The 22,597-nt window shown below is 33.0% G+C and overlaps 1 protein-coding gene and 1 long non-coding RNA gene across 2 annotated transcripts in view; one reads left to right on the top strand and one right to left on the bottom strand.

Annotated features, from left to right (window-relative positions):
• CCDC172 (coiled-coil domain containing 172) overlaps positions 1 to 21,928 on the top strand; it is a 54,985-nt gene extending 33,057 nt beyond the window's left edge. Inside the window, exons 4-9 of the mRNA XM_037496279.2 lie at positions 2,922 to 3,038; positions 4,255 to 4,420; positions 9,154 to 9,255; positions 9,783 to 9,885; positions 18,933 to 19,020; positions 19,919 to 21,928. Of these exons, the coding sequence (XP_037352176.1) occupies positions 2,922 to 3,038; positions 4,255 to 4,420; positions 9,154 to 9,255; positions 9,783 to 9,885; positions 18,933 to 19,020; positions 19,919 to 19,945 (603 nt within the window). The 3' untranslated portion in view covers positions 19,946 to 21,928. The remainder of the gene's footprint in view (positions 1 to 2,921; positions 3,039 to 4,254; positions 4,421 to 9,153; positions 9,256 to 9,782; positions 9,886 to 18,932; positions 19,021 to 19,918) is intronic.
• Positions 11,223 to 13,039, bottom strand: LOC129145037 (uncharacterized). The gene is made up of 3 exons (XR_008550034.1): positions 12,906 to 13,039; positions 11,700 to 11,741; positions 11,223 to 11,409 (listed from the first exon to the last, which is right to left on the bottom strand). It is a non-coding gene; the product is annotated as an uncharacterized LOC129145037 (long non-coding RNA).
• Positions 21,929 to 22,597: the final 669 nt, after the last annotated feature.

Genomic DNA, 22,597 nt, shown 5'->3' with positions numbered 1-22,597 from the left:
CTAGTTGTATTCAAGAATTTTTTTTTTTTGAAATCAGAAGAGCATTTTATTGAGAAGAGCATTTTTTTTCAAGTAGCATAAAATCCTTCCTCCTTCTGTGCACAGCTGCCTGTGGATCTTAAGCATCACCGTCCTAGCACAAAGCACAGCATTTCAGTGTTTGGACCAATCTTTTATTTTTTTTTTTAATAGAGGCATGTTTTATTTATTTATTTGTTTGTTTGTTTATACATGCACTGGGTACAGTCAGAAGCGCGGGAGGGTGAGAGAATTCACCAGAGCCAGAGCGGGGAGCAGAGCAGGCAGAAGGACCGAAGTACACTGCTGAGGGGAGCAGCGGGCGGCAGGAGAGGTCTGCGCGCCATGTGGGACCCTCCTCTGGTGGCCGGGGAGCAGCCGGGGACCGAACCAGCGCTGCAGAGGCCGCGGGCAGCTTCGCAACCCAGCGCTCAACCGCTGCACCACCGGGGAAGCCCAGGACCAATCTTTTAAGTTACTAAGTCCAAACTGCATCTGATGCTTGAGTTTTCTCTATTATTTCTAGTTTTTTTTTTCTTGACTACTACGCACCATCTTTCTGTTGCATGACAAATGAATAAATGATACATGAATAAATTATGACTAAGGAATGTCCTCATTACTTATCATCCTAAAGACAGTGGGGTGTCTCTGTTTTAGTTAATGTCTCTTTTGCTGTGCTTAAGCTTTTCAGTTTGATGTAATCCCAGGTGTTTATCTTTTCCTTGACTTTCTTTGCTTTGGGTGATGAGTCTTTAAAGATGTTATTACAATGTATGTCTGGTAGTGTTTTACCTATATTTTCTTCTGTATATTTTATGGTTTTAGCCTTACGTCCAGTCTTTTATCCATTTTGAGTTGGTTTTTGTGCATGGTAAAAGATAGTGGTCTAGTTTCATTTTTTTGCATGTGGTGGCTCGATTTTCCCAGCACCATTTATTGAACAAACTGTCCGTGTTCTATTGTGTAGTCTTTGCTCCTTTGTCAAAGATCAGTTGTCCATGTAAGTGTGGTTTTATTTCTGGGCACTCTCTTCAGTTCCATCGGTCTGTGTATCTGTTTTTGTTCCAATACCAAACTGTTTTAATTATTATGGCTTTGTAGAATAGCTTGAAGTTTGGAAGTGTGATACCTCCTTTCTCTTTTGTTTTCATCAGTAGGGCTTTGGCTATTCATGGCTTTTTGTGGTTCCATATGAATTTCATCAGTATTTGTTCTATGTCTTTGAAGAATATCATTGAAATTTTTATTGGAATAGCCTTGAATCTGTATATTGCTTTTGGTAGGATGGACATTTTAATAATGTTAATTCTTCCAATCCATGAGCAGGGGGAGTATTCAAGAATTTTTGTTTGCTAACCTTACAAACTTTTTACTTCTACTTTGATCTGAGACTAAGTCTCTTTTAATTCAGGAAATATCTCTATATTACTTTGAAAGAGTTCTAATATTTTCATGTTAATATGATTTAGAAGAAAGGTTGTCAGAAGACCTGGATTTAGTCCCAGGTTTGCCTCTAATTAGCTATATAACCTTTGTAAAGTTTCTTAATTTATGTGGAATTCATCTTACTCTAATTTATATAATAAATAAGAGCCCTGAAGTATTTTCTTATTCTAAATGTGATAGAATTCATAATCATGCTCTAGTTTGCCATTATTACAAATGTCTAGATGATTTTATAGATCTGACCATGTATTTTTTTAATTTCTGTCTTAGACAGTAAAATGACTAACAGCCCTACTCTCCCTTCTCCCAGTTTTAAAAGTATTTTCTGAATTTCTTTGATCATGTAAATGGTACCTTTCTATCTTTCTCTGTTGCTGTCATTCTTAAGATGGACTTGATGAGAACAGTGCCAGATACTGAAGGTGTGGGCAGATGCACAATAATTTGATATAAATGTAATATCATATTTTCTGTTTTATTTTGGCTACTTTTTAAAATGTCAGTATTTCCAGGATTTCTTAGCCATGTCATTTCAAAATGTCTTTTACACCAACCCTTTGCCTCCGGACTAGGCTATTCTTAAACTCTTTACTATTCAATATCTTCTGGGACAGAGATTTCACAACCTGTCTCTCACCTTGAGGAAGTTCTTATAGCGAACATAAATCTTACTTTCTACAATTTAAGTTGAATTTATTTCCTTTTTCTTTTCTCTGTGGAGATGGGAACAGCCCCAAACTAGAAGTGATGCTTGCTTATGAGGGCCAGCAATGAATGTAGTGGAAAGATTATTTCCAGTGTGGCATCACTTTCAGTTTTTCGATGTTAAAGCTTCCTGACTTTCATTTTAATATTCATGGTCTGAGAAGATGTTATTCTTTATGATCAAAATGAAATAACAGTTTCATTTCTAATATTACTGTTTATTTTATCTTTTGCTAGTTAGAACCAAAGGAGGCGCTAAAATTAAAAATAAGTTCTTAAAGCCCATTTGAGAACATAGCAGATTTATGCTTTATTTATTATAACTAGTCAGATGACTGGCTTTTAACGTTAGTTTTATAGCTTTTTATCTTATTGTTTTATTAGTCATACTGTATAGATGAGTTATTCATCCATATCCTCCTTAAAGTGATAATAGAAACATTCTTTAAAACAAGCTATCCTGAAGTAAATTTTAATGTGTTGTCAAAAGGCTTTAGTACCTAAGCTAAGAAATGTGCTAGATATTGGAAAATAAAAAGGAAACATGTTCTCTGCCCTCATTGGGTGAAGATATTCTAAAATATTTTAATTATAAAGTACTTACAAAGTATATATAACATGTTTAATGTGAATTTTGCTTTGCATCTTAAAGAAAATGTCTTTACACTACACATCTGTTCTATTAACTAGGTGATACCCTAAAATGTCAAATTATGTGTTTCATTCTGATTTGTTTTTTCACATTAAAGGTTCAACAGTTTTCTGAACAATCCTTCCTCTTACAACTTTTGAAAATTCATGAAAATGCCTTAGAAAGACAGTGCAGTGAAATTACAAACCAAAGAAATATGCTTCTCCAATCCTTTGTAAGTCTCCAACCACTTAGAAAAATCTATTTCTCTGTGTCAAAAGTATTTAAATATACTTCGGTGTACTTTTAGAAAATTATTTGTATGCGCATTGGCAGGATAGTCCTGTTCAGATAGGGAAAAGTATTAAGTGCTATTTAAAACCAATTTGTAGAGTAATATCATTTGTAAGATTTCTATTGGCAGTGATGCGATATAGAAATTATTTGCAACTGTAATAAGCATGTAAGGAAGAGTGAAATTGATTTGAACTGCCGAGACTTAGAGACCTTAGATTTTAATACTTCTGAAAGGCAGGGAGATCTACACTTTTGACATATTTATGGATGTGAACTAAAGGATAGATTTTGTTTGTCTTGTCATCACTGTAAGCCAGAACCAACAGGCTTGGTAGTTTTAAATGACAAGGCTAAGTTAGGAATAAAACTTGTAATTAATTAAAATTTTTAAGAAAATACATTCAAAATGTTAAAAAATATATATCTAGAGAGTATCTGTATATATCTAGAGTATCTATATATATCTAGAGAGTATCTATATATCTATATATATATAAATATATATCTAGACTTTATGGTTTTGAATCGTATGGCCAGTTTCCAGTGTAGTTCATAATTAGTTGACATTTCTTAGAAAAAAATAGAGAAATACAGTGATGTTTCAGTTTCATCATTATTAAAAAGTTTAGGTTCTAGTGCTGCTTTTGGAAATTCTTTTTTCTACTCCATGTTGATATGTCATAAAATGTAAACTATTATTTGGAACTGAATTTGAAATGCATATGTAATTTTACAACCATGGTCTGCATTTTAAAAAATGTTTCCTTGGATTTTATTGTTTATTTTCCTTTAAAGCAGATATTTATTTTCATTTTTAAACTTGGTCTTTTAATTATTTTACCACCTGATTTTATTTTGCAAGGACAAAGTAGTATATAGGGTTATAAGATTAATCTACAAACACAGATTAATATCTACATTAATAATTCTCCTAAAACATTAAGGATAACTCTTTAAGATGAAGAGAGTTGATCATTATTATGTAAGAGCTTCAGTTTTTATTAATATTACTGGAGAAATAAAGCATTTTGTGATAGCACTGGGAAGGATAAATATTTACTTTTGTTGTTAACAATTCCAAATGACTGCATTTTAAATGACTAAAGAAAACTATTCCTGCAATTTTTAATCTATATTGACCTTGTTTTTTTAAGGAGAATACAAAGAAAAAGGTCACAGAAGAGGAGGAAAAATTTACTAAGGAAGTTACAGACTTCAATAAAGAATATGAAATAATAAAGAAAAGAGAACTTTCAATGAAAGAAAATGTCAAGATTGAAATATCTGACTTGGAAAGCCAGGCAAACATTTTGAAAAGGGGTATGATATATAGTAACACCTTATTTATCTGACACTAATGAAAATAACTTATTTTGAATCTCTGAATCTTTCAGAAAGTTAACTTTGCCTTAAACAAATTAGATTATTGCCTAATATTTTTTCTTAATTATTGTAATGGATATTTTTTTTATTGTGACAGTCTCAAATTCTTTAGAAGTAGGTGTAGTATGAATGTTCATTCATTCAATAAGCAAATTTTTTTTACTTCCTATTATGTGATAAACACAGTTCTAGTGGAGGAATCATACATGTAAGCAGATTTGTATAGTACAAGATAATAGACATTATAATAGGTGCTATGATCCTCATTTTACCATAAATTCAGTTTAAATTAGGAGACACAGAGGGATGGGAGTATTTCATTTCAGGAACACCAGGATGCAGAGTGTTGTAGTCTGTAATAAGATCCTGAAATAAAGACATTGCCAGAGAGAGGAAAGGGTGAATTAGAGATGTTTACAAAGAATGATAGGACTTTATCACTGATTCATGTGAACAGAAATAAAGTAAGTTAGGGATGAATCACAGTTTTCAAACTTTGGAGATTGTGTAGAATATGGCACCAGGCAGAAAAACAGAAGTAGAAAAACTTGTCTGAACAATACCCTTTTTTGAACAAAAAGATTGAATTTCATATATTTTTAGTTGGATATATCTGGAATATATAAGTGGGATTATATTTTCCGATTAGACTTATTTTATAGATGAAGAAAATAAGGTTCGGAGATAAATTTATTTTGGGCAGAAAATATAGGACAGAGGTTCTTATTCATAGGTGTACAAATAGGTAAAACTTTAAAAAAAATTAACTACTTGAGTTTCATCCCAGACCTCTTGAATAGGATTTATGTTGGTAAAAATTGGGAACACATTTTTTTTCATGTTCCTTAAGTGGGATTAATGTGTGCCATTCTTTACTAATCACGGTATAGAATGAAAAGTTAAATAAGTGTTAACTTTAGGGGATACTCTGAAATTAGCTTTCTCCATAATGTCATGGATATCACCATGTCTTCCATTCAACATAGCATTGGAATTCTAGCCAAATCAACTAGGCAAGAAAAAGAAATAAACAGTGCCCAATTTGGAAAGGAAGAAGTAAAATTATTGCTATTCTCACATGACATATTACATGTAGAATATCTAAATATTTATATCCTAAGAATAAAATACTTAAGAATAAATTAACAAGGAGGTAAAAGAATTATATACTAAAAACTATAAAACATTGCTATAGAAAGTTAGAGGAAACAAAATAAATGGAAAGACAACCCATCTTCATGGATTGGAAAAGTTACTATTGTTAAGATGACATTATTATCTATAGTGATCTATAGATTCCATGCAATTCCTATTAAAATCCCAGTAGATATTATTTATGAATAGAAAACTCCATTCTAAATTTCATATGGAATTCCAAAGGATCCCAAATAGCTAAATCAAGAAAGAGTTGATAAGCTCAAAATCCTGAGTCTTTTTATCAAAAAACAAATATATATTTCAATCAAGTCTTTACTTTTTTGAATATTTCTTGCTAACTAATATAAATGGAATTTTACCATCTTTTATATTTTCTTACTGGTTGTTGGTTATTTATAGGTAAGATACTGTTTCATATTCTAATTTTCTAGCAAGTCACCAAACTGAATTATTTTATTGTCTGCTTGACTCACTGAGCTTTTCATTGTCATCTTTAACTACTGATAGTTTTGTCTTTGTTTTCCAGCACTTATTACATTTAAAAATCTAATTGGCTGGCACTTATAGAACACTATTAAATGATAATGACAGTATTAATCTATTTATGTTGCAATCACAGAGTATCATAGACTGGGTGGCTTATAAGAAACACAAATGTACTAACTCGCAGTCCTGGAGGGTGGAAAGTCCAAGATCTGTGTGCCACACAATCATTGTCTAGTGACAATCTAGTATCTCATCATAGACTGTCTCTTTGCTATATCCGCACCTAGCAGAAAGGACAAATTAGCTCCACAGGTTCATGCCTCTTCAAACGTGTTTTACCACACTTTCCCTCCCAATCCAAATGACAAAAGATTGAAGAAAATATGCACAAAAAACTTCCACTATTTTTCAATTTTGAGGACAAGAGTTGGTGCAAAACTGTAATCCTTGAGAGAAGAGAAATGTTATCTGTGAGCCCTATGACTGCCACAGCTTTCTACCTGATCAGTTTTTGAAAAGCTACACTAAGGGAGGAACTTAAGTGTTCTGCTTGAGTTGGGGACACAAAGATGGAGTTCAAAGAGACCAAGTCAACTGGAATTTTCAGGACAATGTACTTGAGAGGAAAGAGTACAGAGAGAAAACCTCCAGAAATCTGCATGCGGGTTGTTGTGAGTCTTTGTGTATTATCCTGTTCAAACAGAGAAAACTGCAGTAGGTGGAGTAAAGAAAAACTGCTAAATAATGATAAGGTAAACAATTCTAAAAGCTTACCAAGACTGAGACATTCATGTTCCACACTGTGAGAATGGGCATTATCATTAAACAGCAGAGTCCTGCTTAATTGTAGGACTGGGTTATTCTTGGATTAAAGGGTAGTCTAGATCCATTCTTAAAAAATCTTAGCAAGGTTTGAACTAGAGCCATCAATAACTCTACTTCCTGTTAAATAGAAAACATCAGCATGTTTTAGGAGAAGATAGCAAAAATCACACATTCAACAAAATGCATTGTCTGGTATCCAATAAAAAGTATCCAATAAGAGTACTGTGAAAACTGGAAAATATGGAAACCTCGCATTGCTGGTAGGAAAATAAAATGATACAACTGCTTTGAAAAACAGTGTGACAGTTTCTCAAAATGTTAAACCTAGACTGTATACTCCATCAGTTCTACTCATAGGTATTTCAAGAGATTGAAAACACATGTCCATGCAAGAACTTTATATGTGAATGTTTATAGTAATATTATTCATAGTAACCAAAAAGTGGAACCAACCCTATTGTCTATCAACTGAAGAATGCAAAAACAAAATTTATCTATACAGTAGAATTTTATTCAGACATAAAAACATATGGAGTTCTGATGCATGCTACCACATGAATGAACCTTGAAATCTTTGTGGTAGACATAGAAAACTCTATTGCATGCTTCAGTTTTTGTGCAATGTCCAAAACAGGAAAACGCATAGAGCCAGAAAGTAGATTAGTGGTTGCCTAGGGCTAGGTAAACAGGAAAAATGAGGAGTGACTAATAATGGGGAAGGAGTCTCCTTTTGGGGTGACAAAAAATGTTTCAAATTCTATAGTGGTAATATAGGTACATATCTGTGAATATACTAAAACCCATTTTAAAAGGGTGAATTTTATGGTATGTGCATTACATCCCAATAAAAATTGTTTTATAAAAAGAAAAAGTTTCTGTAGCATAAAAAATTCACTATCTGGTGCCTCCCTGGTGGCTCAAGGAGTTAAATCTCAGCACTATCAAACAATCTGCAGCCATTGCAGCAGGAGTTCGATCCCCGGCCAGGGAGCTTACCCACATGGCGCAGCAGACCTCTCCTGTCTTACTGCTGCTCCCCTCTGCAGTGTATTTCAGTCAATCTGCCTGTTCTGCTCCCTACTCTGTCTCTGGTGAATCCTCTCACTCCGCCTGCATCTCTGGCCTACACCCAGCTCTTGTTGCATAAATAAATAAATCTTTTAAAAAAATCACTATCAGTATAAAATATTTCCTGGAAGTATTAATAGATCAGGCACTGCAGGAAATAAAAAAAAAATCAGTAAATGAGATAATATTAAAACTGAAACTGAGGGAAATAAAAGACTTCAAAAAGCTGAATAGTTCTTCAGAGACCTGTGGGAAGATATCAAATAGTCTACTATATTTATCTCTTGGACATTTTGGATTGCTATAAACCAAGTACCACAGACTGGGTGACTTAAACAACAGACATTTATTTCTCATAGTTGTAGAGGGTGGGAAGTCAGAGATCAGCATGCCAATGGATCCTGTGTCTGGGAAAGACATGCTTCCTAGTTTACAGATGACTGTCTTTTCCTTGTACATGAATTTACAGCAATTTTATTAGCAGAGGGGAGAAAGAAGGAGAGCAAGTGCTCTGGTCTCTTATTATAAGGGCACTAATGCCATCCATGAGGGTTCCACCCTTATGAACTAATTATGTCCCCCAAATCCCTACCTCCAAATAGTATCACATTGGAGATTAGGCTTCTACATATGAATTTTGGCCTAGCTCAAACCTTTAGCCCATAGAACTGTCCAAATGGAGTCCTAGAAGGAAAAGTGTAAAAGAAAAAAATTTAAAAAATTAGAAGATTAATTTAAAGACTGAATTAAAGTTTGTTGTGGGAATGAAAGGAAGAAAGAAAGAAGAATGGCTGTTAGAGCTATTGTAGAAGCTTATAGCTGTATAGTGAGTGCTTTGAAAGGTCATTTTGAATATGCTTTAGTTATGAGAGAGTTTCATATTTTCCTGTTGAGAAGCTTGTTTTATTTGACAATATTACATTATTTGAAATCTTTTTTGATAGTTTGACCGTCAGCTAACTTATTCTTTTGTATCCATTTAGTGCTTAATGAATCTTGGTCAATTTGTTAGAAACTGTTCCTAAATGGCCAAGGAAAGCCATTTGGGGCTTAAAATTGACCATATTTTAATATACCGATGTATTTAATGCAAAGCCCAAATACTTAAAATGTTTTTTGTTCATTTTTTCTAGAAATGAAGTTAATGGAACATGATAGTATCCAGTTAAATAAATTTCAAAAACAAAAGAGTGAATTATTACAAGAATTATTTGTACTACAGGGAAAACTTAAAGGTACTACCTTTATGAGTTGTTTTAGTTTGCCAGCAAATATAGTTACATTTATATGCTAGGGTCATATTGTTTCAAAGTGGGGTGTAGTGCTCTAATTTGATATAAAAAAGGAATAGGTAAACTATTGAGTTCATCAGTGTTAGAGCTCATACTTGTAATGTCACAAATGTTAAGGTTTTTGGGGCCTTTATTTGCTAAATAAAAGTAAAAAAAGCCATTAGTTCAAATATTTTATATGAGGCACAAAAATTAGAGTATTGTTCTTATGAATGAATAAACATAAACTTGGTTTATTTTTGTTTTTTTATTAGTTTATTTTTTATTGGGGCATCATTGGGTTACAACCCTGTATATGATTCAGAAATATGGGCTCGCACCTCTTCAGATATATGTTATCAAATCACACCCATCATCAGTGTACCCATAATCCCCTACCATGGTCCCTTGGGTACCCTCCATACTTTTTTCTCTGCGCTCCCTTTATGTGTAATTTTTAAGAGATTGTAATAATGTTTTTAATTGTTTAGTTTTTGAAGATAAGACAAATGAAGCCATCTGTACTACCAAATACTTAGAAGCAGAAAAAATAAAAATCAATGAAAAGCCACAAAATGATCCTGAATGCTTAAGGTAAGAGTTGCCTGCTATACTTTGATATAAAGTCTGATGATTTTTTAAGTTGTCAAATGTATTTTAGCATAAAACTAAATGCATAGATTTTTACTTTAAGTTCCAGGGGAAGTCTGTGTGTGTTCAAAAACATGCTAATAAGCAAATGCTTCACTGGCTAGAAAGTGCTACACATGAGTCTCACAATGCATTAGGCTGATAAGACTGAAGTTAATTTTGTCTTTTCTTATACCTCATGGACTCAGTATTATTCATATCCTAGTAGATTATGACCAAGTAGTGGTCTCACAACTCTCCTTTCTGTTATTACTAATTTTGAAGGGGGAGGGAGGAGTAATGATTAAAATTATTTTTTATCTTTCTGCATTTCAGGAGGAAAAAAATCACAATCTGCTATTTTACTTGAAATTTATTACTCTGATTTTGTGCCTAGGGAATGAAAATGCATTTTCTGCATGAAATATTTAGATGTTTTGTATGCATATGGATAGTGAAAGAATGGTTGATGTTTGAAGTGCATAGTCATATACAAGGAGAAACCCCCTGGTTTATTAATTTGACTATTATTTATTAATAATTCAATGTTATATTTGCCGGCTTAATTTTAAAGATGTTCCTATGCTTTCTAGACTTGATATAAGAAATCTCATTACCAAATCTATGAAGAAACTAATGAAGCCTCTTTTCACATAAATCATATAGGAAATATGTCCACCAGAGCTGAACAAATGCTTCATATTAGCAGTGTATTGCCTTAGGCCATAATTTTAGTAGATTGTGAGAAAATATTTGCAATTTAATTTTATGTTAAGTTTTATAAGCATGAAATATCAATCTCTTGGGTGATATGTGTGATGCAGAATGAGTTTCTGTAATGACAATCTGCTCATTGATTTTTTTACACTTTTATAAATGGTAATGCCCACTGGTATCATTATAATTGGTAGTATAAGGCTTCCAATATGAACTTCAGTTTTGTGGTTTATCACTCAGTTATAAAAATTTGCCCTGGGTTAAAATTAAACACACAAAGTCTGTTAGAGAGTGCTCTTTCCTTCACAGATGGTGATAGAGGAAATTTGGATAGAAAGAAACATCAATCCATAAACATAGTCTAGTCTTTACATTTTAGCAGGTGTTAAATGAGATGCCAATATTGATCAATTCTCATTTTAAATTATTTTATGTATATGTAGCTTAGTTTCCCTATTGATAGTTCCATTAAAGTAATTTCAAGTGTGAAGAGCAGGGTCAAAGTACCAAGTAGAAAGATTTTAGGAAAGAGGATCATCAGCCTTGTAACTAGTGCGGCAACAAGAAGCTAATGATGGCAAGAAATGATACAGTGTTTATTCAGCTTCATCATGAAGGCCAAGATCAAATTGGTTTTGTCCCTACATTTTAGAACAGAATTGTTGTCTTCATCCAGGTGTTTCGCAGTGATCTCTGCCCACTAGATGCCAGCAGCAGCCCTGTCCCAGAGTTTTGCCAACAAAAATGTCTCCAGACACTTCCAGATGTCCCCTGGGTGGAGAGGGGTGGGCAAAATTGTCTTTGGTTGAGAGCCAGTTTTATTTTAAGGTCATTATAATTGTACTTCTTTCATTAACTTTAACCAGTAAGAAGCAATTATAAAAAACTAATATTAGTTTATCTCAATGAGCTTATTGTTTCTTCTTTTTGTAATTACAAAAAAACCACATATTTTATTCTATTATTGAATTATTTTATAATGATTTGATTTAGTTAATCTGCCATGTTTGGTTGTTATACTCAATCTTGATCCATCATTAATGTAGAGAACCAGTACTTACATTCACACTGGTCTGGTGGTCTCTGCTGTAGGTTCTCTTCCCCTATTTATAAATACCAAGATGTTTGTTTATTTACAGTTTCTGTTTCAGTTCACACATGTTAAGGCAGCTATGATTCACACTTAAACCAGAAGTTGGGTTAATTCATAAGAAGCCTCTCAGAGGCTATATAACTACATTGAGCTAGTTTTTTCAGACAATCTAGGGAGGATGCAGTGATAAAGCTCAGGGCCATGAGAAGCAGTAAGCACAGAGTTTTAAGATTATAAACCCCTTTGAGCCCTAGCTCTGCTATTTGCTAAATTAGTGACCTTGGGCAAGTGATTCCACTTGCCTCAGTCTCTGCATCTACAAAAGCTTAATCTAGTGACTACTCTGCAAGATTATACTACAAAATAAATGACTTTATAATATATAAAATCCTTAGAACAGTGATTGGCACACAGTGCATCTATTGAGTATATCTATAGAGATATTATGTATAATTATAGTTTTGTTCTCACTTAGCATTTAACTTCTATTTCATACTCTCCCTGAGGATATCAAACTTTTTAAAATTCTTTTTCAGTTTTTCTTCTGGGGGCTCTCTCAATGCAGAGGCTCCCTAAAGCTAATCATTGATTGTCTTCTTCTTTTGTGCTCTCCATGGGCCTCTCATCTGGTCTAATGGATTTCATCATGGTCTACAGATAATTTTCAAATCTTTGTGCCTAATCCCTCTTTCCTAAATACCAGTGCTGAATTCCTAACAGTTTAATATCAACACAGAAATAGATCTGAAGGGATGCTGCCCAGCTTAACAAAGAAAACCAAAAATATCTTATCAGAAAGTCAAAAGCCTACTTCATCCGTGCCTGTCCATTTTCCTCCCGCAGTTCTATCACATACCCTAGCTTGCTAGTGCCTCTGAGTGCTGTTTGTAAAATTCCATATGCCACAGGTCTTCATACATCTGTATCCTTCTCTCTTTCTCTCAGCTAAAATTCAGCTTATTCCTCAAGGTCCAATTCACATTTCATTTTTATCAGGACGTTGCTCAAATTTAAAATTTGAGGCATTTTTGACATGTTCTCAAATCTCATAATTCTCAGCCTCCCACAGTTTATCATCAAGTTTTGTGGCTTTAACCTCCAAAATCTTTCTTGAATCCTCCCCCGCTTCATCTACATTGCAAATACCCCACTTCTAACCACTGGCCTCTCTCACCTGGATAACCATAATAATCTCTTTTCCTCTTTTTCCTCATCCACTTTGCACCCTCACATCCATTATAAATTGTATCATTCTATCCCCTTATTAAAATCATTCAAAAACTTCATGATGAACACAATAAAACTTAAAGTTCTTAATAAGGCCTCTATGACATCACAGTATGGTCTGCAACTGTCTCCTGCATATTTCCTTTACAGCACATATTCCAGTTTGTAATTATGTACTTAGGTACTTTTTGGTCCATTTCTGCCTCAACAGGAAGAGGAATGCTCAATGAGAGGAGGGAGCTTGTCTTCTTTGTCTGCCATTGTATACTCATGGTTTAATACTTTGTTGCAGAGCTTGGCATATAGTAGGTGTTGAATAAATAAGTGGAGGGAAAAGTAGATTTAAGAAATTATTTCCTCTATGGTTCCTTTCTCTGTATTCGCATAGAATATGTTTGTGATTCTGCTGTATCATTCATCATATCCTGTGGTAGTTATGTCTATCAGTTTATCCCACCAGACTCTTGATCATCTCTCTCTACTTCTTGATTTTTTAAAAAATCAACCTCTACACTGAGCACAGTCATGGGCACATAAGTTCAATAAATCTTTGACCCAGTGATTGAGTCTACATACAATTTTATTTTTGCTACAAAGAAGACAAAAGTTCTTCACATTTCCAATGCCATTTAGATAACCTGGTAGAATTCTTAATTTCCAATCCAAATTTTTCTTCTATATAGAAAAAGCTCTCACTTTCCCTCTGCACCCCCATTTCATCCTCAGTATGATTGGCGAGTGTGGATGGGTTGGCTGGAGTCTACCCCTTTCCTCTTGCCTATCGCTTTGGAAGTTGACCTGCCTCAGACAGCAAGTGTTCCATAATGCTCCCCCATTCCTGAAGTTTTACAGAGATTTGACTCCATGAGAGAAAGCTTATGGTATGCCCTTCTACCTATAATGGTATGAGTTAAATTAGTCTAATTCTGGGGGTCAGTATTAGTAATATCCTGGCCTACCAATATAAATCACATTCCCTATTATCTGCTACAACAGTAGTAAGTGTAACATCTTGACCTCCCTCTGCCTTCTAATTCCTCAATCGGGAAGAATTCAGACAGAAAAGAAACGTGTGTCTTATCAGTCCCCTTCAAACTCAGCACATATTATTTTTTATTATCCAACAACAGGGTCACCGAAATACAGTTCTTGAACATGACTTTTTATTTATTCTAAGTCGTAACAATAGACATCTTGAAATCTTTCAGGCATTTCCATTACCCACACACCTTCCTTCTAGAATGCTTTAAATTTTTTATAACCAATATGTATTTACTACAACAGGAGGTTTGTTTCAGAAATGAAGCTGCATAGTCAACAACACGGGGGTTTCCTTTGAACATTTGAAGATAGCGTGGTTTTGTGCAGAGCATATTTGCAATAGAAACTGCACAGAAGTTAATACACATCTCTTACTGAGAGACTAAATGTATTTATATGAAGTAAATCAGTGCTGTTGCCTCTTACTTGAAAAAGTCATTCAGTTAGTTGGTCACAGAGGTCACATTGATGGTCCTTAGATTTATAAGAAGTTATAAATAAGATGGTATTAAAATATTTCTAACCTCTCTAAAAGATACACAAATGTATATATTTATACATGTATATTTTCATTTTACCAAATATGCAGATATTTTTGAATTATGAGAGTATGCTATGGTGATTTAAAAAAAATTTAAATACTATGAAAATGTAGAGCATCAAATTCTCCCTTTATCACCCCACTCCAGAAACTCTCTGTGTGACATTCTTAGAAATTTGACATGTTTACTTATTTATTTAGAGTTTATTTATCTGTGTATGTGTGTATGTGTGTGTTTGATGAAAATTATAATCATAGGATAATATATACTGGTCTGTAATTTGCTTTATTACTTAGCAAAATATTAGAGATTCCCCATGTTAGTTTGTACTGATTAACTCCATTCTCTTAAATGCTAATGTGTGGAAATCCCATATTTATGTAAGCTTTCTCCCATTCACCAATGTACAAGAGTTTCTAAATATTCATAGTAAAAAGCATTTTTATAAACGTGTCTTAAATACTTGTGGGAGTGTTTCTGAAACATTATTTAGAATAAACATCATCTAGTAAAATAATAGGCATTATCGAGACTGTATTGAGAAAATAATCCACATTCTCTTAGCAGTTCTCTGTGTAATCAACAAAATGAACTAAAGTGGGCCAGTGTAACAAGATCTCAGTTTTAGAGTTTCTGGAGAATACTAGAAATTAATTATACATTTGTGCCCGATCCATAGTATCTCTCCTTTTTTAACATTTATAAAATATGAAAATCCCCATTTAATTCCAGGGTTGTTCTTAGTTATGCATTTTTTGAGTATTTCTGTTGACTCTGCATCTTTTCTGGTAAAACTTCATCATTTATTCACTAACAGAAGTGTCTCTGCAGCATCGATTGTGTAGCCTTTGAGCTAATAGAAATCCCCTGTTTTGTGAATTCTTGGCACGTACTATAGTTATTAAAGCTTCTAAGTAAATACAGGGGAAATTTTGATGGTGGTATCAATTGATTATCATAAAAGTTCTATGCTGATGTAAACGTGCCTATTTGTGTCCTGAACTTTGAAATAATTTTATTTATTGTGCAAGCCATATATAATATTAATGATTTCCAAAATTCATTGGTATCTTTGCTATCATCATACAGGGTTTTTTTTCCATTTTACATATTTACCTTTATAAACAGCCCCTTTTGCTTTAGAGATGGGAAAGTTGATAGTAAATATGTGGTAGAAGTTAATATAACTAAACCAACCCCATATTTGGAGTAACAAAAATGCTGATGTGACCCCTCTCTAGTTTTCCTTCTTCTCAGCACGTGTCTCTAGTTCAGCCTTTACTTAATCTGTAAAGGTTCCTGCCTGTCTGTCTGTGGGTGCCCTAGGCTGAAGAAAGCATAATTAGAAAACTGATAATTCTATTTTCACACATTAAACTTTCAAACCCACTTATAAATAAGCAGTATAGGAAAGAGGGTGACCTATATGTCTTTAAAAAATACTATTTTTATATTTAGATGGCACTAAAATAATTTTCATATGAATTAAAACTTAGAAATAATATTAAGAAATGTATGAGAGAACTAGAAAATAGAAAGGACTACTTCTCAAACCTCTTGTGTGATTAAGGAAATCAAAAAGGATGATTAACATGTAAGATTTAAAATTCCATGCATCAAAATGTCATCAACATGAAGTGACAAATGAGAGAAATTTGCAGTAATTAAGACAAATAAAGGACTAGTTTATTAAATAATCAACTAATTAAAAATCAGTAAGAAAACATTCAAATCAATAATTTTTTATTCATGTATTTGTCCAACCAACATACAGTAAAAGCCTGCCTTGTGCCATGTACTTAGCCGCTAGGGACACCGGGATGAATAAACAAGATCGTTCACCTATATTACTTGCTGCTGAAATGCAAATTAAAACCACTGAATATCAATTTTTAAACAAAATTTGAGAGACATTCTTAATAACCATAATAGAAATTGGCAAGTTTGTAGTGCAGAGATGGTTCCTACATTGCTGGTGGTAGTAAACGGTGCATCTATTTGGAATGACATTTAGTAATATATAAATTTATAGTAAGCTTCTTAAAAAAATGTTTGTGCCATTTCCACTTATGAGCATTATCCCAGGGAAAGTAATTCTAAGTAGAGAAGAAATTATGCACAAAGGTGTTCATAATGAGATTATTTGTGCTAGAAGAAAGTAGGAACAAAGGCTGTACCATAAATGATTAAGTTGTGGTATAATCATGTATTCATCTTAATTGATATTAATTGGCAGCTGTCCAGCTGTGGTTAACTGACAGAACTGTGTGGAATAGCACTAGCAAAGAAAATACTAGGAGGCAAAATTGAATAATCTATGATATGGAGACAAAAGATTGCAATGAAATATACCTAAATTATAGTAGTATTTTATTTTTTGCACTCACTAGAACTTCAGGTGAAATTTTTTGTTCTTTCTATGTTGTATACTTATATAGTTTAAAAGAGTGTTATTTCAGTTAAGACTTTTCTGTGGCACAAAGAAGTAATGGGAAAAAATTGGAATGCTGCAGAAAATCATACAAACGCACGGGGAATAAGTTTTGCTAAACTAACTGGCAATGTTGGCCCATCTTTCTTGTGATTTGGTGAATCAGGGACAGGTAACAACGACCAAAGCAAACTGTCCTTAGTTATCAAACAGTAGGGGAAGGCAGTCCTTCTTAACTCCTGTAGGCAATCAGTCTATGCACTGAAACATGAGCTCCGCTTACCAGTATGTAGTTTTGGGTAACAGCAAGTAGATTAATATTCATACCATTATCCTCTAGCCTCTTTCAAAGCTAGCAAAAATGTTATTTAAGTACAAATCTAAATTCTATAGCTTGATTATGTGCTGAATAGAGAAATACTTCCTAAAATTCTCTCTAAATGCCCTCCTTCGTTTCACTAGGCTCTCATTCTTATTGTAAGCAAAGTAAAAGGGATCGCCATCTCTTTTTGATAGTCTTGAAAGATCTTACAGAACCTCATTACACTGTTTGAGTTATGAAGGATTAATCGTATGATTTACTATCTGGTAAGACTAGCCACTCTTCTTTGGATTTTCTTCTTTCAGGGATTTTCCCAAAAAAGAAAAACTATTCAAGGACCGTCCTATAATATTTATTGTTTTTTAATATGAACTTTACAATCAGTTTTATCAAAACCAGGGGTAGGAGTGTTAATATGTTTATGGGGATCAAATTTCATTTATTTAATTTGGGGATAATTAAATAACAGTGTTTTTTGTTTGCTAATTTTGTATCTTGTTACCCTATTAAATTATTGTATTGTTTGGGTTGATTTTATTATAGATATGCAGATTTTCCAGGTATATTGTCAAATCACTTGAACAACTTGAACAGTGAAGTAGCTTTATTTCTTACTTCAAATTCCTGTTCCAATGACTATTTCCTACATTGGTATATTAAGTAGTAATAGAGATGGCAGACAGTCTTGTTTTTGATCTTAAGGGAATTAACTCGAGTTACCTCAATAGCAAAATGCTTACCTAAAGATGGACATTTGTATTTTATAAGGGAAGAGGTATATCTATTTTTTTGATTTTTATGAAGGAGTAAGTTTTGAATATTTCAAAGCTCCGTTCAGCACCTCTGGATATAATCATATTTTTTTCTCCTTGGAAATATTAATATGCTCAATTTACATTAATGAATTTCTAATATTGAACTATACATTAATTCCTAGAGTAGATCCTAATTGGCTGTAATATATTATTTACTTAAGCTGATATGGGATTCTTTTTGGTAGTATTTTACTTAGGAATACAGTACCAGTATTTGTAGATTGATGTGTGTGCATGCAGTTTCTTTATCAGGTTTAGGTAATCAGTGTTATTGTCGATTTAGAAAATAGATTGACTGTTTTCTTATTTTTTATATGCTGAGTTAACTTAAATAGTATTGAGGTTATCTGATCTCTGAAAGTGTCTTTTCTCTTTTATTGATAGTATAGTTCTTTGAAAACTTTCTCCATGCCAGCAATGGTTCTCTTACATATAACTTCAAATTTATAATATCCTCTGTTTCTGAGTTTTTTGTAAGTATAGCTTATAGGTATTCAATCTTCTAATTGAAGATTAGAATCTTCTAATTGAAAAATGTTTTTATTTAGGTGGTTGGCATTACCCTATAGGAACCTGGATTACAAAGGACTTGTTGAAGTATAAATTATAATGAAATTCCCCCTTTTAAATATGTAGTTCTATTAGTTTGGCACATTAAAAATTGATTCAAAGAGGAATCAAAATATATTACAAATTCTTTAGTGTTAACTTGAAATTCTGATGATAGAAGTTGCAAACCTGCCTCTATCCATGTAATAAAAATTTTAAATTATAAACATTTATTGCTGACTAATTAATGGGGTTAATATTTCCTTTGAAATAGACTGAAAAAAGAATTAGAACTTTATAAGGAAGATGACATGCAAAGTGTTTATGAAGCTCTCCAAACAGAAATAGAGTTTTTGGAGTTGGTAAGCATATTGATTCTTTCCTTTCTGTTCAACATTATTTTACAGACTGGTAAGAATGGCTAGTTTTACTGTAAATATATCATTGAGCAAGTATTTTGCCCTTCACAGGGATTTGCACAAAAAGCAAAGCAGGTACAGTGAACAAAACTAAGACAAGATATAAATCCGCAAAGTGTTTTTGAGTTCCTGAAGAGTTAGGTGCTGCATCAAGCAAGTCATATTCAAAAAGAATTTCAAACATAGCTAAAAAAAACCAACAACATTCAAAAACTGACTTTACAACCTTCCCTTGACTGAAACAGTTATTAATGGATTGGCCCTGAAGCATTTTAACTATCGTAATGTTTAAAAGCTTTTTGTTTTTGATAGGTATATATTACACTTTTATTATGTTTGATCCTAAAACTTTGTTATTACAGATTTTTATCATCTCAAGAACTATGGATTAAATTATTGGAAATTTACTTCCATATTCTGTGGGAGCTCTTTAAATTACTTTTATCCTCTTAATTTGGTTGTTTATAAAATGAACACAGTACTAGCCTTGCTCTATTTTAATTGAAGAGTTATGTAGCTAGCTTTAAGGTATGTTAAAATATAATTTCAGTGTAATACATTTTGTTTCATACTTTTATTCTGTAAATATTTTTGTTCTTTAGCCAACCAAGATTTTTGTTTTTGCAAATTCCAATTATATATATATATGTATGTATGTATGTATGTATGTATACAATATGTGTTTCAATAGGTTATATTAGGATTTATATTTTAAAAACTTTCAAAAATAAGATTTCTAAATAACCAGTTATTATCACACTAAATTTATATACATTTTATGTAATTTCTTTATCAAGAATTTTTTTTCCTCATGAATAATTACTGTACATCTTCTTTTCAGACATTGGCACACAAAGATCTTCAGTAAAACAAATAATTTGCAGAGAATTGATTCACTAGCCGAGATCTGATCAGAACATCTTGGAATCAAATCTTTGTGATATCCATTGCAACAGATTCTTGTGGAAAATGTGAGGTCCAGAATGTTTAAAGTCGTTGATACCTAGAACTGGTTTATTAGCACTAAAAGATAATATATTTTTTTTCTTGCTGCTTGCTGTTACTTTAAGGTTCTTCCATGTTACTTTAAGGTTCTTCGATTTTCTTTCAAAAGGAATAGAAAGGAATAGATAGTGTGTTCTCCGGTTCCTTCAGCCCCCTGACCCTTAAGTTGATCTATGCTTTCTGATGTTGTTCATTCTTTGTTTCAGCTTACCTTGGTTTCAGCCAAGCACATGTAGAAAGAAATGCTTAGATGATTGACCCCATTTTTTCAGTGCCATTTTTACCAACAAAGATGCTTACTTTCATTTCACTCTTTTTCTAACTACAAGGTATTTGTTGACGGGGGTCCTTTGAGGCCTTCCTTTTGCAAAAGCCAGTTTTTTTCACTTTCTCTGGGTGTGTCTCTAGACTTAAGTCTGGGATACCTTTAGCCATTTGCAGCAGTTGGTGCCTGCCAGTTTTCTTAATGCCAGTGTTGGTTAGAATGAAATAAGTCTTCCACTTGGAGAGCACATAATCTTCTCACAGCCATCAGTATTCATTGCCACTGGTGGCCTGAAACATTGCAAGTGTGGGTTTATGTTTGGATCAAACTTGGCACTGCCACTGAATTTCCAACATTGTGTACCTTTCTGCTGTTTGCAATCCTGATTAGGAGGAAAGATTGTATTTTCACTAGTTTCTTAAAAAGTGTATTAAAACTGTTCATCGAGGCCCTAGGTCGTGGCAGGTGGGAGAGGAGAACAAGAACTATTTAGGGAAGTATTTTAAAGTACTGAATGCAAATGTTAAAATCATGTTTTCTTTTGTGGTTGCAGTTGAATTAGTTTAACATCAAATATGAGATGTTTACAAATGTATCTGTGAATGTTAAGGAAGAGTGTTTAGGTCTATTTTCAGAGCAAGTCTGGTTTTGCATAGCTTTTTTTGTATGTGTTGTTTTATACCCTTATTTTTAAAAAATTAGCAAAGTTAAATATCTCCTTTGAGATGTGTAGCAGTTCCATCTGTTTAAATAATTTGCATTTTCAGAAGAGATTTCTATTTTGATTATTTAAATATATAATAGTAAATTATTTTTGCTTAAGAAGGAAGAAATTAATGGTACCAGGGAATTGTAATCTATTTTATATGCAAATACAAAGTGGGAAATAGTTATTGGGATTAGTCACAACTTCAGTTCTGCCTTATTTTACTCCATTTATCTACTCACATGCTAAGTTCTAAGTTTTTTTGACTATTACAGTGTATCGTATCATTAATATGCAGATTAAGTTTACACATAAAGCCTTTTTCACTTACCAGTAATTTTTGTTTATTATTTGTTTTGTAGGTAAAATATTAATGTGATCTGGAGGTCTGCCACTTAATTGCATAAATAGCACACAATGGCATATATGCAGGATAAATTCTTACTGATACAACTGTCTTTTCGTGTGTAGGTCATGTAGAGTATCTGGATAAACTATTCAGTAATGGAATCAGGATTCATGGGAATTGAATTGGAAAAAAACATAAGGTTCAGTAGTTTCTTTATTTCAAAATGCATATTTTAAGATTTAAACTAGTTTTCAAGCAGTTAATGAATGATTATTTTAGCACTGCATGGTAAAATAATACAGGCACTACCCATATGATACCAATCAAAATAAGGAACTGTTAGAACCCATGTAATCAAAGGCACAAGTTCACCAAACAAAGGAAATAAAACAATCAATAGAAATCAGTGTGTGAACCTGTCAACAAAGAGTGCCAGTGGTGGATTCAGTCTACTTTTAGTTTTTTTAAGAATAAATAATACATAAAAATTTCAGTAGGAAAAATAACTGGAACTATCTGGGTAGAAATGTGCTTCAGACTGACCTCAGTTACTCTAAAAGTAAGACTTTGGTTATACAGAAAGGCAATTTTTATTTCATTATTTATTTTATTTATTTATTTATTTATTTATTTTAGAAAGGCAATTTTTAAATGAAGGCTCATTCATGAACCATCACTAAATTTTCCCTGTACCTATATATAACCACAGCTCAGACTAACCCACAGTATTGCTGACACTGCCCTGAGCTTCCTGGCCAGGCCCCATTGTCCTTACCGGACAGAAGTTCCTTCAGAAGCAACTTTTGCATTCTCAGCTCTCTGTTAGGGAAAGATTGGGATGTTAAGCTTTGTTGGCTGCATGTTTTTTCCTGCTGCTTAACAGGACTGTTTGACTAGGGGAGAAAGAGCAATGAAGCTAGAGAAAGTGCAGTGTGACTGTTGGGCTATCAATTCTTTCCTCCTTCGCAGGCCTAGATACTGAGATGAGAAGGAAAAGCAAAGAAAAGGAGACACTGTAAGGTAGGCCTAGTCAGGAAGACGCTATGCTAGTCATTGTTTTGTCAGTAGTAGTGTTTTCTTCTATAAAGGAAACAGAAATTGAAGTGCTTTGTCTTTTTTTTTCCCTTGAAGTTTGAAAAATCATGATGAGATTTCTTGAAGCCCAAGATAAGGTTGAAGTCATTGTTTTGTATTG

This window comes from Talpa occidentalis, unplaced genomic scaffold (assembly GCF_014898055.3).
Source record: "Talpa occidentalis isolate TD23 unplaced genomic scaffold, MPIMG_talOcc4v2.1 talOcc4.8, whole genome shotgun sequence".
Taxonomy (NCBI): Eukaryota; Metazoa; Chordata; class Mammalia; order Eulipotyphla; family Talpidae; genus Talpa; species Talpa occidentalis.
Note: the sequence above shows the minus strand (reverse complement) of the source record. Positions and strands in the feature narration are given on the sequence as shown.